The 17,112-nt window shown below is 35.3% G+C and overlaps 1 protein-coding gene across 1 annotated transcript; it reads left to right on the top strand.

Moving 5' to 3' along the window:
• Positions 1-1,706: 1,706 nt before the first annotated feature.
• Positions 1,707-16,752, top strand: LOC147402029 (P-loop containing nucleoside triphosphate hydrolases superfamily protein). The gene is made up of 16 exons (XM_086443531.1): positions 1,707-1,954; positions 2,068-2,280; positions 3,325-3,560; positions 3,640-3,834; positions 7,588-7,764; positions 7,897-8,285; positions 9,110-9,290; positions 10,061-10,183; positions 10,278-10,394; positions 11,237-11,341; positions 11,820-11,960; positions 12,132-12,197; positions 13,604-13,759; positions 15,360-15,441; positions 15,569-15,658; positions 16,317-16,752. The coding sequence occupies exons 1-15, from the start codon at positions 1,753-1,755 to the stop codon at positions 15,622-15,624; spliced, it is 2,439 nt and encodes an 812-aa protein (XP_086299657.1). The 5' UTR covers positions 1,707-1,752; the 3' UTR covers positions 15,625-15,658; positions 16,317-16,752.
• Positions 16,753-17,112: the final 360 nt, after the last annotated feature.

Here is a 17,112-nt window from a genome sequence, read left to right as displayed (position 1 = left end):
AGCTTCCACGACTGGAAAAACTAGATTCTGCATATGGAAAAACTTACGACTAGAGAAAGTATGTATGATAGAGCGTTGCAAATTTATTTTGTTGTTTCTCAATGTTAAAGCTTATGGGCCTAACTCATCCTTGAAAAACAGCTTGTAAGGAGACGGTTGTCCTCGATTTATACATTGCACATCCCAATAGTACCCAGGCGATGTGGGGTTATTCTAACACTCCCTCTTAGTGTTAAGGTTAGAGATACTCGGCTCACCCCTTCCACGCAGGGCTAGAGATACTAACCCACACCCTCTCTGATACCATGTTATAGCCCAATGGCTAAACTCATCCTTGAAAATTGGCAACTTATAAGGTGAGGGTTGTTCATGTTTTATACCTCGCACATCTCAATAGTACCCAGGCGTTATGGGACTATTCTAATACTTAGAATCTAGAAACTAATCTCTAATAAAATAGTTTATAATTGCTGGATTTTGGTAAAATGGCCAAAATGCCTTCAAAAGCCTACAAGGACACCAAAATACTCTAAAACGACCAATATAATCATAATTTTAAAGTATTCCAATTAAATTATTTCTATTTATATAAAAGATAAAATTAGGAAAAAATAACCTTGAATTTGGAATTATGCTGAAATTGTCAAAGAGATTCAAATCTTAGCGTGAGATTTGCAAAATTTTCTTTTGGAGGGAAACAAATTGAGTGATTTATACATTTTTAGCTTGTTTGGGATTGAAGAACATTTTTATGTTAACGAGGATGACGCAAATATTCTTCAAGGGCTTGGAAGTATTGTATTTGATGATATCACTTCAGACTATTCTCGTTAGCATTTTGAAACAATAATATAAATATTAAAAAATTTAATAAACTGATAATTCACTCAGAATTCTTTTGAAATTTCGACAACATCTCCTTTAAAAATGGACTTATGAAAATTAGACCTAATAAATCAATACCTACATAACCCTAATAATAAATTTAATCGATTGAAACATACATTGTATCCTCTAACAGCATCACAAAAAATAATAAAATTAGCACTACAAATAACAATAATCAAAATATTAATGCCATTCACCATCAACATAAAAGAGAATAAATTGTATAAATAATAATAAATAAATAAAAAAGTTTCTTTTTACACAACAAAATAAGGGAGGTGTTATTGGCACCCCCAACTTTTACTTATTATATCCCAATTAAAATAAGAAATAAGTAGCTTTAGGATTTTATATGAGCCGAATCCTATTTGTAATGAAGTAGTTTGAATGTATTATAATTTTTTGTAAGGTTGAGGTAATAACTCGAACGAAGCTTTGTGACATTTGAATAGTGTGTTTTAATCTTTTAATTAGGGTGTGATAAATAATTTTAAAAATTGGGGTCTAATATGTAAAAGTTGGGGTGCTAATAGCAGCTTTCAAAGTGTTTTAGAAATTAGAACACGAACTCCCAAGTCATCAAATGGTTTTAAAACTTGATTTCCCGTCTCGTTTCGTCTAGTCCAGGCCCGATACCGATTCGTATCGGACGAGTTTTCCGATACGTTTGAGACGTCTCGTTCAAAAATTTTAAAAATGAACGTGAGTTTTTTTAAATCTCGTCCTTCTCGTTCATGCCCGATACCAAAACGACTCGGGCGATACGTTTCGGTCTCGGACGAGTTTTAAAACCATCTCACAATTGCTACTGCTACTAAAGCCCTTTCGTTATCTCCAGTCTCCACAGCAAACATCATTGCCGCCATGGCTGCCAAAGCTTCTGCGTCTCCTTCTTCGCCTTCCCATCATCTCTCAAAGAAGAAAAAATCGAAGAGAAAACTCATAGAACAACCAGACATAGACGTAGTAGAACGCATGAACACATTGACTTGGAACCCATCTCTCCCCAGCAACGACGATCCCTTCGTGCATCCATTAATGGGACCAACCAACGACCTCGAAGGAGGTATCTCTCTCTCTCTCTCTGTAAAATTTCCCTCTTTTGTTTCTCTTTTTATATTTCAACATCAGTAAAGCTAGAGAGTTTTTAGGGTTTCCATGTTATTCAATTGTATGTAGGGTTTCTTTCGCTCGAAGAGATTGATGAATCCGATTACGGTCTTGTAATTCCTGATCCTTTGTGTTCATCTCAATCGAGGAAGCGAAAGCGTCAGACTTCTGATAGTGGTTCTATCAATGATTCTGAAGCTGGTACTGAAGAGAAGATTGGGAAGAAAGTTAAGAAAAAGAAAGCTAAGAAGAAGAAGAAAAAGAAAATTGGGGAAGTTCCCGGTTAGTGTTAATTTGCTATTTATTTGTCTACTTTGAGCTCCAAATTTCATGGAAAATTTGAATATTGGGCTTTTGCATTTCTTTGATGTTGTCTGCCATTCCTGAGTTGGTGGTGATCTGTATATGTGTTCTTCGGTTTGGGGTTTATAGGTTGTCTGGTAAATATGGAAAAGATGGTGAATTTTGCTGACCCCATTATATGATCTTTGTGTTAATCATAGTAACAAAGTTCAATTCGGATAAATTTGGAAAAGTTTCGTAAAAAATGGGAATTTTTGTAATAGAATTGGAAAATTTTCGGGGAATATATGAAATGATGTTTTATGTTTCTTACCAAAATTCTTCATCTTTAACCTCCATAAAAACCCTTTATTGTTCTTGAGATTTGAATATTGAAAAAATTAAAATTCTGAGAGTGAAGGGTAGAAATGTTAAATGTTATCATATTCCATGATTAATTGGTAAATCCCCGATTAATTCGTTGATTTGCCGATTTAATCAACTAGTCCCTTATTTGGAGAATTTTACGATATATATATATATATATATAGGGTAGCGATCAATGGCAAACTTTTTAGCAAACTTTTTGGCAAAACATTTTTCAAAACATGAGTTAGAGATTTTGGAATGGGCTGATTTTTGGTGAGGATGATCTTTACGGTGAGTAGATCATCCTCACCAAAAATCAGACCATTCCAAAACCTCTAACCCATGTTTACAAGCTGAAAAATCGTGGACCGTCCATTTTTTGTAAACTGTTTTTGATGGGGTTAGAAGTTTTGGAATGGGCTGATTTTTGGTAATGATGATCTACTCACCGTAGAGATCATCCTCACCAAAAATCAGCCCATTCCAGAACCTCTAACTCATGTTTTGAAAAATGTTTTGCCAAAAAGTTTGCCAAAAAGTTGGCCCTTGAACGCCCCCCATATATATCTATATATATATATTTAATTCAAAGAATTTTGTGACTGAAGATAATAATTATATGTAGCCTTTGTTTGAAATGTTTGTCTGAATTGATGTCAACTTTGAAATTTATAGAGGATGAATCTACAAATCCGAATTTGCATTCGAATTCGTCTTGTGGTTCTGTTCAAGAAGAAGGCAACAATGCCGATGAAGACGCTGAAGGAGCATCCATAGTTGATGAAGCTCATTATGAGTGGAATGTATTGAGGCTCCATCCTTTGCTAATGAAATCGATATACCGGCTTGGATTCAAGGAACCCACACCAATACAAAAAGTTTGTATTCCTGCTGCTGCCCATCAAGGAAAGGTTGGTTTTTTTCTTGCTAATTTAATGTGGTTTATCGAGTAATTAAGATTTTTGATGTTGATGGAGGATTTCTATTTAGGATGTCATTGGTGCTGCGGAGACGGGATCGGGGAAGACACTTGCCTTTGGACTGCCCATTTTGCAACGCCTACTTGAAGAACGGGAAAAAGCTGCAAAATCACTCTCAAAGAAAGAAAATGCACTAGAGAAAGGTGATCGGGGAAGCCATCTTCGGGCTCTTATTGTGACTCCTACAAGGGAGCTTGCTCTCCAGGTATTTATAATTTCTTCGTCACTTGCTATCCTTTACGGAGTTTAGGACTTTAAATGCCCGAGACATCACCTAAGCTATAAGGTGTGGTGTGCCTTCGCCTTCTTACATGTATATGTATAAAACATGCATGATCATATAACTTGTATTCAACAAAAACTTGTGTTGACTTGTATAATGGGCAGCTAGAATTTATGAAAATAAAGTTATAATGAAATCTAGGAAGTCGTGAAGGCATGGTTTAAATTCAATGTCAGTTCTTGGGCTTTTCACCATATGACTTTGGAATTACTTGAAAGTAGAATCTGCTTGAAATGAATTTAATCTGCAGACAAGGTAAAATTACTGAAATTTGCTGGATTGCTAATAAATGAATAGACATTTCTTTTTCTCCCAAAGGTGATTATGTTAAGGGAAAGGTCAAAACCCATTATACAAGAAGAAGAGTAAGGTGGAAGAGAGGAAGGCCCTCACTTTTCTCCTCAAAAAAAAAAAAAAAATCTAGTCATGCTTGCAGTTTCTTCTTTTCTAAACACCAACTCTTCAAACCAAATTCTGGTGCACTGGATACAAATTGAAGGCCAATAATGCATTTTGGGATTTCACTCCAATGGTTTGGCGTTGCAAAATTCTGCCCCATTTATAGTTTCATCCATTGCGCTCTGAACTTCCTAAAAAAGGTATTTCCACACCCCACATGAGAATTCACAATGAAGAAGCATGTGATTCATTGACTCGACTTTGCTTTGTGCATCAAGCCAATATTAGGAATGATCTTAATCCTATTTGTTTAATGATCTGTAGTGAGAATTTAGGTTGGGATCATACAAAACATGAGATCCCATTGAAGAGAAGCCAGGTCTGAAAATTTTAGTGGTGCAGAGTTTTTGCTGAAATTTGTGTTAGGTAGGAAAAAGGAGTTTGGGATGTTCTTTCACAAGGAAGATAAGGTAAAGAGGATCAACTTGTTTGAGTTTAATCAGGCTGGCCCGAACAGTAATCAGATTGCTTATTTGCCAGGGAACTTAGTTGGCTCCCATTGATCGAGTGCCACAGAGGATTTAGATGACCGGATACAGTTAGAGGTTAGTAAGGCTACATAATCTACATCACAAAAAAGAGATAGGGGGAGACGATCCAAGAAAGTGGAAAACTTGGAAAAAAATGTGACCGAGTTTCCTTTGAAATCGGGAGGTAGTAGGAGAAGAGCTAGGGGCCAATCAATTGTCAATGTTAGTTAAGATTATGTCTTGGAATGTTAGGGGGTTGGGCAATAGACGTAAAAGGGCTTCTGTGAAGCAAATTGTTTGGTTTCAAAATTCTCATATTGTCATTTTTCAAGAGTTGGATGGGGTTTGTGATTCTCTTATCGTTGATGTGTGGGGAGGGGATGATGTGAGGTGGTTGTCCCTTCCGGCATTAGGTACGGCGAGGGGAGTTATTGTCATGTGGGACTCTACATTTGTGGTTGTTAGGGAGCATTTGATAGGGCCCTTCTCTGTGTCTGTCTAGTGCAGTAGTGTGGGATCTTTGAAGACTTGGGTTTTAACTGGAGTTTATGGCACGACTATATCGTGGGAATGCGACCAATTTTGGGAGGAATTGGATGATGTGACTAACTTTTAGGATAAACCTTGGTGTGTAGGAGGTGATTTTAATGCCCGTCCGTTTTGCAAGTGAAAAGAAAGGGGATTGTAGCTACCTTTCTAGTATGAGGAAGTTTGACGAGTTTGTGGATAGGAACGAGTAGGTTGATTTACCTTTGAGGGGTGCTTGTTAAACGTGATCTAATAATCAAGAGATTCCTACTCTATCGAGTTGGGAGGACCTCTTTGGTTCTATCATTTAGTCTGCAATTCCTAGGCTAGTGTCAAATCCTACACTCATTTTATTGGAGTCAGGGATTGATTTGAGACGCCAAACCCTGTTCCGCTTTGAGAATATGTGGCTGAAGCACAATGGTTTCGTGGAATTGGTCAATAGGTGGTGGAATAGTTTTGAAGGGAGTGGGAGACCGAGAATGATTTTTAGGAAGAAGTTGAAGGAGCTGAAGGAAAAATTGAAAGTTTGAAACTCCAGAGTACTTTGGTACGTTGGAGACTAGAAAGAAAGCTCTGTTGGAAGATATCAATGCTTTGGATAGAGAAGATGAGGGTGGTCTATTGGATGGTGGGAAAAGAATGACTCGCTTAAATCTAAAAATCAAGTTTCAAAGGTGGTCTTATTGGAAGAAATCAGCTGGAAACGAAAGTCGAAGGTGAGATGGTTAAAGGAAGGAGACAATAACTCTAAGTTCTTTGATTGTGTGGCTAACTCCAACAATAGGAGGAATTTCATTAGGAGACTTTTAGTTGAGGATAGAGTGTTTGAGGATGAAGAGAGCATAAGGGACTCTATTGTGGACTTCTATCAGAATCTTTACTTAGAAGACTTCGAAGAAAGACCTTTTTTGAACGATATTGTTTTTTTACTCTATCACAGAAATCGATAAGGTTTGGTTGGAAAGGCTTTTTACTGAGTAAGAGGTGCATCAAGCAATCGTTGGCATGTGTAGCAATAAGGCACCTGGTCCCAACGGTTTTACGATGGGGTTCTATAAGCTTTGTTGGGACTTGGGAGGTGGTCAAAGAGGATTTAATGTTGGCTATGGGAGAGTTCTATGATGAGTGCTTTCTTGATCATGGGTCCAATTCTACGTTCATAACTCTAATTCCTAAAAAGGATGGTGTCGAAGAGTTGATGGATTTCAGGTCAATCAGTTTGGTGACTTCTGTTTATAAAGGGTCCCTTTGGCTTACAACAGTGCTAGAACTCTGGATAGGAGTTTATCGTTTGGATCTCTAGCTATAAATCTTATTAACCATGTTCTCGTATTAGCAGGAAACCCTATTGTTTGCTTGGTTGGCTAAACGCCAATACTGGCAACTGAAAATTTTGTTTGATGGAGCATGTGATAATATCTAGTTCCACAACTCAGATGTGGCTTTGGCCAACATAGTGATGAAGTCGGGGTTTGGAAATATGATTAAACAAGGAAAATATTTGGATGAAATTGGATATAGTTGTTTTAGGAGACAAAATCTTAATTACTTATTTCAATGTCTAAGGAAACACTATTGATCTTCATTTCTGCAATTCATTTGACTGTCTATTGTAGCTTAATGACTTGTGAATGTGTTTTCATATCTGTTTTATCATTTCGTACAATTTCGATAAAAACTTTCTCACCATTTCTATCATTTCCTTGAAAACTATGTTGAGTTCAACACTAGTCGAAATATTTTCATGAAATATTTCCATTTTCAGTATGCTCGAAATAGATATTGAAATTGAAATTCAATACCTTGCTTAATATAGAAATGTATACTTCATATTTTAAATGTAATATTAAACAAAGTTACAAAGTTTCCTATTATAAAATAAATTATTAAACATAACATAAAAGTTAATTTTCATAACTTTGCAAATAAGTAGAGTTTAAATCGTTGATTGAAAAATCGTGAATTAATCATGTTTTTTTTTCTTCTTAAAAAAACAAAGGATTTTGTTGCTTTTGTTTGAAGAAACTTTAGAGAGGGCAAAACTTTACTTCTCAATAAAATAGATGCAATTGGCAATGTGCAATTATTAATGAGATTATCATAAGCTACTGTTCAATTCGCTTTGTATGTGTAGGTCTAAATTGTTGTTTAATTTTTGGTCTTGGTTATTTCTATTGTGTCCTTAACGTTTAGGCCATCTGATTTTATTTTGTAGGTCACTGATCATCTCAAGGAAGTAGCTAGGCTCACCAATATTAGGGTGGTTCCCATTGTTGGTGGGATGTCAACTGAAAAGCAGGAGAGACTTCTAAAAACAAGGCCTGAGATTGTTGTTGGAACTCCGGGGAGATTGTGGGAACTCATGTCAGGTGGAGATCACCACCTTGTCGAAGTTAGTACTAAAAGCATTTTTTTTAGATTGCTAATTTAGTATTTTACTTTCATCGTTCTGAATGGTTTAGAATTTACTATTGTTCTTATTGCATGGTAAGGTACCCTCTTATCTGTCATGTTTGTTTTGCAGTTATCCTCATTGTCTTTCTTTGTGTTGGATGAGGCTGATCGAATGATAGAAAATGGTCATTTTCAAGAGTTGCAGTCTATTATTGATATACTTCCTACGTCTAGTGGATCTGTTGAAGGGCATTCCGAATTTACGCAGAACTGTGTAACAGTTTCCAATTTACAATTAAAAAAAAGGCAAACATTTGTTTTTTCTGCAACTATAGCACTATCTGCTGATTTCCGGAAAAAGCTAAAGCGTGGGTCTATTAGACCAAAACAATCCATGAATGATGCGTTGAGTTCTTTAGAAACACTTTCTGAGCGAGCAGGAATGAGAGCTGATGCTGCCATTTTCGATTTGACAAATGCTTCAATTATGACTGATAAGCTTGAGGAGTCATTTATTGAGTATGTGCTCTCCTCTCTATTTTATATTTATGTGACATCATCACAAAATGTTCCTGCACTGTGGCAATATCTCTACCTTGTGAGATGCTGGTCAGCCAAGCACCTTGTCTCACGCCTCAACCTCAGAAAACACTAGAATCTATATAACACCTCACACAGCTTCAATATAAGAAGCCAAACTTTAAACAAAAACTCTTTTCTCACTTTACTTAAATTGAGGGATTACATGGTTACATATTTATAGGTGGCTGGGCAGCTGCTCTAAAGTTCCCGTCATCTTACTCTAATTCAATTTAAAACATAAATTAGAAGCTCTTTTAGGCCTTTGAGCCTGGGACTTCCCCTTTTCTAACTATATCTAACTTTACTATTAATAAAACTACCACAAAGCAACTAACCAGAAAATAGAAACTTGCCTCTTGTGTGATAGAGATCCTTAAGTGGAACTATGACTGCTGGAATTTGTTAGCGCGCAAAGCAGTGTGACAATGCTAAACACAGCAAAATTCTATAACAACTTTCTGAAACCCTTGAACCTATATAATTTACTGAAATGGTAAAATTGAGACTTTACAATAAACAGTAAAACATAGATTATTGAAAACAATAAATATCCCAAATCCTCTGAATTTGATGCATGTACAAGGCAGGTAATGAGTTCTTTTTTACTTTTATTTTTTCTGGATTATAAAAAAAAAATATATTTTCCTGTTTTTTTCAAGAACATATTAACTTTCTGTGTTTGTATCAATATTCATGCATCCCACTTTCATTAAATTCACTCATACTCCCTTGCTTACTGAATAAAATATGCTTTGCTGCAGATGTAGGGAAGAAGATAAAGATGCCACTCTATATTATCTTTTGAGTGTACATGGAGCAGGCCGAACTATTGTCTTTTGTACTTCAATTGCGGCTTTACGTCATATTTCATCCATCTTGCGCATTGTTGGTGTCAATGTTTGGACCCTTCATGCTCAAATGCAACAGCGAGCACGTTTAAAGGTGTGCTCTTCATTTTGATCTTAACACATTCCATATTTTTTTCCCAATGGGCATATTTTCACAGTAGGTTTTTATATTTATTCGGATACCTTCATAAATAAGTAAACACATGCTGACGCATCTTAGAATGTTATAATGGTTATCGTTCAAAAAAATAAATAAATAGATGATATAATAGTTGGTCTCTGTAATTTCCTAAGGTTTCAGTTCCCATAGTGATTACCTCAGATTCCTTCTTCCAATGCCTGAGACTGGCTTGTGTCACTATCTAAGATGCATAGATATGAAGATATTACTCATTTCTGGAGCTAGATATATCCGCGTAAATCTGCCATACAGTCATACGTGACTCATTTCATTGAAATTATCCAACTTACATCTTTTTATTTAATGAATATTGTTTGACAAATGCTATCCAACTGCATCTCCCATACTTTTGTTTGTAAACAGAACATGTTCTTGTTGGTTTCTGTATAAAAATATTTGTGCCCTTTTTACTAAAAATAGAAAATATTTGGGTGATCTAATCAAACGCTATATAGCATTAGCTAAACTAGTGTTTTTTCTAACTCCTGTTATACTTGTGGCTTTGTCGTCTAAAGCTCAAGTATGATGCCATTCTACTTAAAGTGTATTTAATTTGTTATTGGAGACAAGGCCTATTGAATGTGTATGCAGCACTTTTTCCATACTATGGTCATTTACATTATAATGTCTATGGTTGTAAACAAGCATTGAAGTTCTTTTTTCCCTGCCTCACACTTTATCAGGCAATTGATCGCTTTCGTGGAAATGAAAATGCTATACTTGTTGCTACTGATGTTGCAGCAAGAGGTCTTGATATTCCTGGTGTTAGAACTGTTGTTCACTATCAACTTCCACATTCAGCCGAAGTAAGTGGATTAAGGGGATGTTTTATGTTGCAGTTAAGTTCAAGGTGTTTTTTTTTCTTTTCATTCTTTACTGAACTAATTTTATTTATTTTAGGTTTATGTTCATAGAAGTGGAAGAACTGCTAGAGCATCTGCTGATGGGTGCAGCATCGCACTAATCTCTCCTAGTGATAGATCAAAGTTTGCCTCTCTGTGCAAATCATTTTCAAAGGTGGTTTCTCATGGAAAGGAAATTATTTTAATCTTGCTTAGCCCTAAAATACGTAATAAATATGGTGTCAACTCACGATTAAAGCATTCTATACATTCATGTAGAACTAACCAGTGGGTTAAGTTTAATTATAAAAAAACAATTGTTTTAAGTTTTTCATGTTTCTTTATAACATCACTTTTCAACAGGCACATTAATTTTTCTCATTTTTTGCTGTTTTAATATCTGAGCTAATTTTGGATGAATCGCTTTGATTGTAAGTATCAAATGGTAATTTTGGATGAATTGCTTTTTTTGCTGTTTTAATACCTAAGTTCAATTTCCAAGTGCAAATTCGAAACTTATCAAAATCAAATTAAAACTGAACCACCTTCTTAGTTTCATACTTTCAACCTTCCAAGTTTTTAACCCATCAAACAGACAGAAACACCTATAATTGAACAACCACTCTAATAAAAATGCATTATACTACTCTTTAAGAATAGAAGTTGAGGAGCAGGTTAGAACCCATATGCATAGGGATAATTTCATAATTATAAGGAATATTATGTAATGATACTGCAAAAAAGAAAGAGAAAAAGGAAGTATAAATACGTTCCCATCAAGTGCTTTATTTGAAAGGAGCCAAAAGCCATGTGCATCTCTGAGGCATAAGCTTTTTCAACACCTCTTAGAATAAATTTTAGACCTTTTAAAGGAAAATCTCCTTTTCATTAGTGCCTTTGTATGTGTTTTTTGTGAGCCTTTCTCTGAGGCTAGCCTCAAGACACAAGTCTGCAATGCTCTTTTGAGTAATTGGTTTCACCTTATGATCATGAGAATTGTTTTATCTCGATGCACAGGAAAATCTTCGGCGGTTTCCTTTAGATAATTCCTACATGCCAGAAGTTGTAAAACGACTCTCTCTTGCTCGTCAAATTGACAAGATTTCGCGGAAGGACTCCCAGGTAACCAAATCTTTTCTTTGCTATGGACATTGTTGGTAATCTGTACCTGTTGATTATTTGAAGTTCTTAGTTGTGATTTGAAGAATCTCTTTATTTTATGCAGATTTTATAATCAAATTACTAACGTTTGATAACAAGAAAATATATCAACTTGGGAAAATAATTATGTTGTTACTTCCATTCCCAGCCATTATCATGGATGCATAAGTTAATATAAGAATAATCTAGAAATGATTTGACCTCAGCAGGTACTCTAATATATTTCTCAGTATTGATTGACCGTTTTGCAATTAAACCTTTTTATTTAATAAGTAACCACAATGTATCATGTTAATAGAACAAATTGTAATGTAATTTCTATGCATGTTCTGCTGAGTGCTGAGACATAATTTTTTATTATTAGTCGGCTACCATAAAATTTAATGTCATTTTTTGCCATAATGGTTATGTTTCTTTCTTACTTTCTTTGCTTTTCCAGGAAAAGGCGAATAAAAGCTGGTTTGAACGAAATGCCGAATCAGTGGAATTGGTTCTAGAGGACAATGACAGCGAAGAAGAAAAAGTGAACAGCTGCAAAGAAAAGAAAATGAGCTCTTTACACCTGAAGAAGCTGCAGCAGGTTTATTCTGTGGATATTCTCTCTTAATTATAGCATCAATCTCTATGTGACAGTTGGAACATAAATGCAGCATTTCTAATCTGAAATTAGTTTATAAGTTTGTTGGCGAGCTCATTGTTCCAAGAGAACATCTATAACTTAGAGTAACTTTGATTGATTTTACAATTGCAGGAACTGAATTTGCTGCTTTCACGCCCTTTGCAACCGAAAACACTTTCACATCGCTTTTTGGCGGGGGTAATCTTTTTATCAAAATTTTCCCTTCCGTTGCATTAATAACCTTGCTAATGCTACTTTCAGTACGTACATTCTAAACATTTTCTTTTTGCCCTTTTTATTTTCTTGTATTAATAACCTAATACACTTTCAGCAATTGTTTTTTTGTTTTGTTTTTTTTTTGTTTTTGTTTTCTTTTGCCTATGTATACTTATTTTTATATCAAGTTTTCTGTTTTAGTCTCTGTTTGCCAGCTAGCTTAGTTGGTAAAATCTTTGGGTGATCAAACCATTGACCTGGGTTCAATTCCCGCCAGCATCTGGGATAAAATATATAAATAATTTAAATTAAATATAAAAAATAAGACAACCAACATATATTTCTAATTTTAAATTTCAAGTTTCAATCCCCCTATACAAATTCAAGTTTCATTCCCCTATAATTAAGAGTTGATTGCCAATACTCAATAATAGGCATGTCCATGATCCACCATTATAATAAATAAAATTAAAATGTTCACGTCCACCACTAAAAAATAATCTCAAGACCCAATTACTTTCTGTCTTCTACCATATGAATTGCTTCTAGATCATCCATTTCTTCTTCTTAATTTGATCATGTGGTAAAACATCCATAACTCCATGTTTAGTAGTATTAAAAGTATAGGTGTATAAAAATACTTACATGAAATTAATAGTGAATTTAAAATAAAAAAAAATGATTTACATCTGAGGCTTACGCCTCAGCAAAAATACTTGCGCCTCAGTTACGCGTCAGTTGAGGCGTACTCCATTTATACGCCTCAACCACGCCTTAGATGTTTGGTCGCCTTGCCCCAATGCCTCGGCACCCTTTTAGTGCACCTCGCCTCGAGGTGCGCCTGGAGACTTATGCTTCAAGCGCCTCTGAAAACACTGCCATGGAGCACCTTACTGCTTTTGGTCATTTGCTATTGTATCAGGTTGTTACAAACTCCTAAATCTGATATGACTTGGTTGAATCTGAACCAAGTCACATTGTTTTTTTGTGTAGCTTGAGTTGGATTCTTGAACCGAGGTTTAATTTTTTAATTTGAAATCCACAATCTTGAATTGATTGCTTTTTAATTTATTTTTTAAAAATTTTACTTTGTTCACTGATTACTCCTTTTATATATAGTGGTTAAAGATGCTTACATAATTAATTGACAGATGATGCATGTATATATGTGTGTGTGTGGCGTTCGTGCATTATCCTTAAATGGTCATAATAATATATGTATATATGTGTCTGCGTGTGAATGTGCGTGCATGTCCTTCGTGCAGTACCCTTAAATGGATCTCAGCATGGTATTTATTGTATTAGATATTCTCCACCATGTTTTGCTAATTCGGATCGGTACAATCATAAGTTCATCAATTTGGAGTTTTGTCCATTTTATGTTTCAGGCTGGTGTTTCACCCTCCCTCCAACACCAATTTGAAGAATTAGCAGGGAAGAAAGAAGGTAACAACACTTCAGGAGAAATCAAAAGAAAGAAACTTGTGGTTATTGGTCAGGATTGTGTTGAGCCACTCCAAGCTCTACGCAGTGCTGGTTATGAGGTATGACTCTACAATGTCTGCTCTACCAAACATCTTAATTTGGCGAATAGAGTTCACACTGCCACTCTATTCAGTATGATATTTATCGTCTTATTGCAAATACTTTTTTTATTTTTGTTTTACTTAGCTGCTGAAATGCTCTGTTGGAAATGTGGATTCTGTTTCTTGCATGGATGTGTTTCCCACACAGAAATGTATGGTGTATAGAAGAGAGTTTTGGAAACGCTCCAGCGGCAGAGGGAGACAATTGGGAGCAGAGATGGCTTGATTTTTTGTGAGGATGATCTCTATGGTGAGGAGATCATCATCACAAAAAATCCCAATCTGAAACTTCTAACCCCATCAACCCCATCAAAAGTGGTTTACAAATTAACTGTAAAAATCGACGGTCCACAACTCTGCAACTTCTAAACCACTTTTGATGAGGTTAGAAGTTTTGGATTGGGCTGAATTTTTGTGATGATGATTTCCTCACCATAGAGATCATCCTCACAAAAAATCAGCCCCATTTTTGGCTCCCAAAGTTTTGGCAGCCGAACGCTACCCGTATATATCGGTAGTTTTTAAATCACTTTCGATGGGTTGAAAGTTTCAGATTGGGCTGATTTTTTATGAGGATGTTCTCACCATAGAGATCATCCTCACAAAAAAAACAGCCCAATCCGAAACTTTTAAGCCATATAGGACAAATTTTGTCTCCCAACATTGTCTCCCTACTTTATATATAGATATATGTTGGTTTGCCATCTTAATTTTGGAGGGGAATCCATAGAAAGTAGAGTTTTAAGAGAAAATCATAAGGTGTATTATAAACTATAAAGTCAACTTTTATCTTGGATTATCATGTGATTGGCTTATAGGTGTAGAAAATTGTTCTTAAAGAGAATTTGGTACTGCTTTAGGAAATGGAGATTGAGATGTCGTAATTTGATTGTGCTTGGCTAGGCAAATGAGATTATTGGTCAGTAATTAGTAGGTGAATTGGGTTTTCAACCATCAATACTCAAGACTTCATCTAGTTTGTTAGGCAAGCTTAATATTAAGGAATTACTCAAAAAAGGACTAACATACGATTTAAACGAGAGGTCTTTATAGAATCTGGTGTATCCATTTATGAAAGGCATAAATTGAATATCTGGTTTTCCATCTCACTTCATGTTGAGACTACATCTTCTTCATGCAAACTACATCAAGTGTTCATCAAATATTGCCTAGACATTTCAATATAGGTGTCCTACCCATGTCTGTTTATTCAGTGTACTAAAATAAAGTTCCACAAAAATAGCTGCACCATATCCATGCCATCTCTGGGTAGCACAGTTCACTTCATTGTCAAAATTTGAAAGTCAGTGCAATATGCTGGGCAGTGTCCGATATTGCTGTATGCCTGTATGAGAGATCTTTTGGACCTCCCATATTTTCAGTTTTCTCTTATAAAGTAGGGGGACTGCCCCTGAATCCTTGTAATACTTGTTAAATACAAATCCTTTCTTTGTGGGGAAAAAAAAAGGTCCGAGGGAACTCTTCACCCACCTGTCCTTTCACTTTGTATTTCTCTTCAATTTACACTGTACTTATCTTACTCCTATGTGCTTGTCAGGTCTGTATGGATGTGAAAGATATGGCAGGAAAGCGAAGGAATATAGAGAATTTAAGGAAAAATAGAAGAGAAGAGAAAAAGCGTATGCGTACTTTCCCTCGCGAGTTATTTTCATAACTAGTGTACCCTTTTGGGGTTATACTCTTCTTTGTTCTTCTAAATCATCTTTAGTTGGGCTCATTTTCATAATTAGTGTTTCCTTGTGCCAGGTTTGCATGATCAACGGAGAAAAGAGAGGAAAAGATTGAAAAATAACAGTGAATAAGGTCAGGAGGCTCCACTTTCTTTTTCCTGGCAAGGTAAGCAGGCATTCTTGTTATGTGGAATTAGTTATATATATATATATATATATATATATTTCCCATTTTGTATCCTTTTAGATTATAAAGGGGGCTATAATGTATAGGATACGAAATATACTATTGACATCGATTAATTTATATTGAAATAGTATGGTATCCATATCATTGTGGTCAAAGCCTAGTCCTAACAATTTGAGATTCGGCTAAATGAATTTTATTCCTCCATTCAATTCTGCTTAAGGCCGGCCATCTATGCCACATCAAGAATTAAATGAGTCGTTTTATGGTGACACTAGAAATGTGATTTTTTGGTGTATTTCTCATTTTCATGAAGAGAATCACTACTCTAGGAAAGTCGTCTTCCCTTCTTGGCTGGAACTTGAGCCAATCCCTTGGGAAAATGATGATATGGCCAAGACGATAATCTCACAATTAGCCCCATCTCAAATTCTAAGACCAACTTTCCTTATTCATATTTCCTTAGGTGCATTAAAACACTCAAATATTTCATTTTATCCATTTTCTCCATGTCATTTTACTATAAATTTATTTTCTTGAAAAAATATTTTCTCAATCAGACACCAAAATGTAGGATCAATTCATGTTAGGAGGTGGTGTTTTTTGTACCTGTTATTAACGCTCCGCTTTTTTCCAGGCTTGGGTCGTGGGTCACGGGCAATATGGATTACAAGGATTGCCTCATGGATAGATTATGATAGTTAATAACGTGGTTTAATTATATCTTTTTTGCCTGACTTTGATTTTTTGTTTTATTCATACCTCAGAAATGATCTGGGATCCTTTTAATCAAAGCTCTGGTGGTGAGATTTGTTGCAAAAAAGTCAGGTCAGGTTGGGAATATTTCAATTTGTTGTCTTGCCTGATTTTACAAGTCCTGATCTATGATTTATATGCATCTTGAGGTGATAATGGAATTTTGGATGAAGAAACTTTTTACCCCTAAATTTATTATATGGGTTGGTATGTATTATTTGACAGCTTTTAATCCACAACACTCCCATGACATGGTATCATCTCCCCTTTAAAGTTTGTAATTCTGATGTTTTACTTATTTGGTAGTACTCTTGCAATATTATTCATAGTCTGACTAACCTTACTAAGATGTGAGGAAAAGAGGCCTTAGTAAGCCTCATCCACCGTCAAAAAGGCCTCGAGATTTGTAAAGCAAGTCCTTGAGAATTGTAACAAATCTTGAGTTCTTTTTGACAGTTTTTTCTTATTCATTTTACAAATTGTTTTTATTTTATTTTATTAATTTGATCAAAAGAAAACAAAAGAAATAAAGAGAAAGGAAAGTACGTGGATGACTAGTAAACCAATTGGACTTTTCTGAGCATATTTGAAATTTCTCAACTGGTATGAAGGCGTCGAAAAGAATGTCAATCAAGATCTTAGCTTTCATTCCTTTCGATCTAAGATTTATCCCAGAA

The sequence above is a fragment of the Akebia trifoliata genome, chromosome 5, assembly GCF_017979445.1.
Source record: "Akebia trifoliata isolate Shusen 1 chromosome 5, ASM1797944v1, whole genome shotgun sequence".
In the NCBI taxonomy this organism is placed as follows: Eukaryota; Viridiplantae; Streptophyta; class Magnoliopsida; order Ranunculales; family Lardizabalaceae; genus Akebia; species Akebia trifoliata.
Note: the sequence above shows the minus strand (reverse complement) of the source record. Positions and strands in the feature narration are given on the sequence as shown.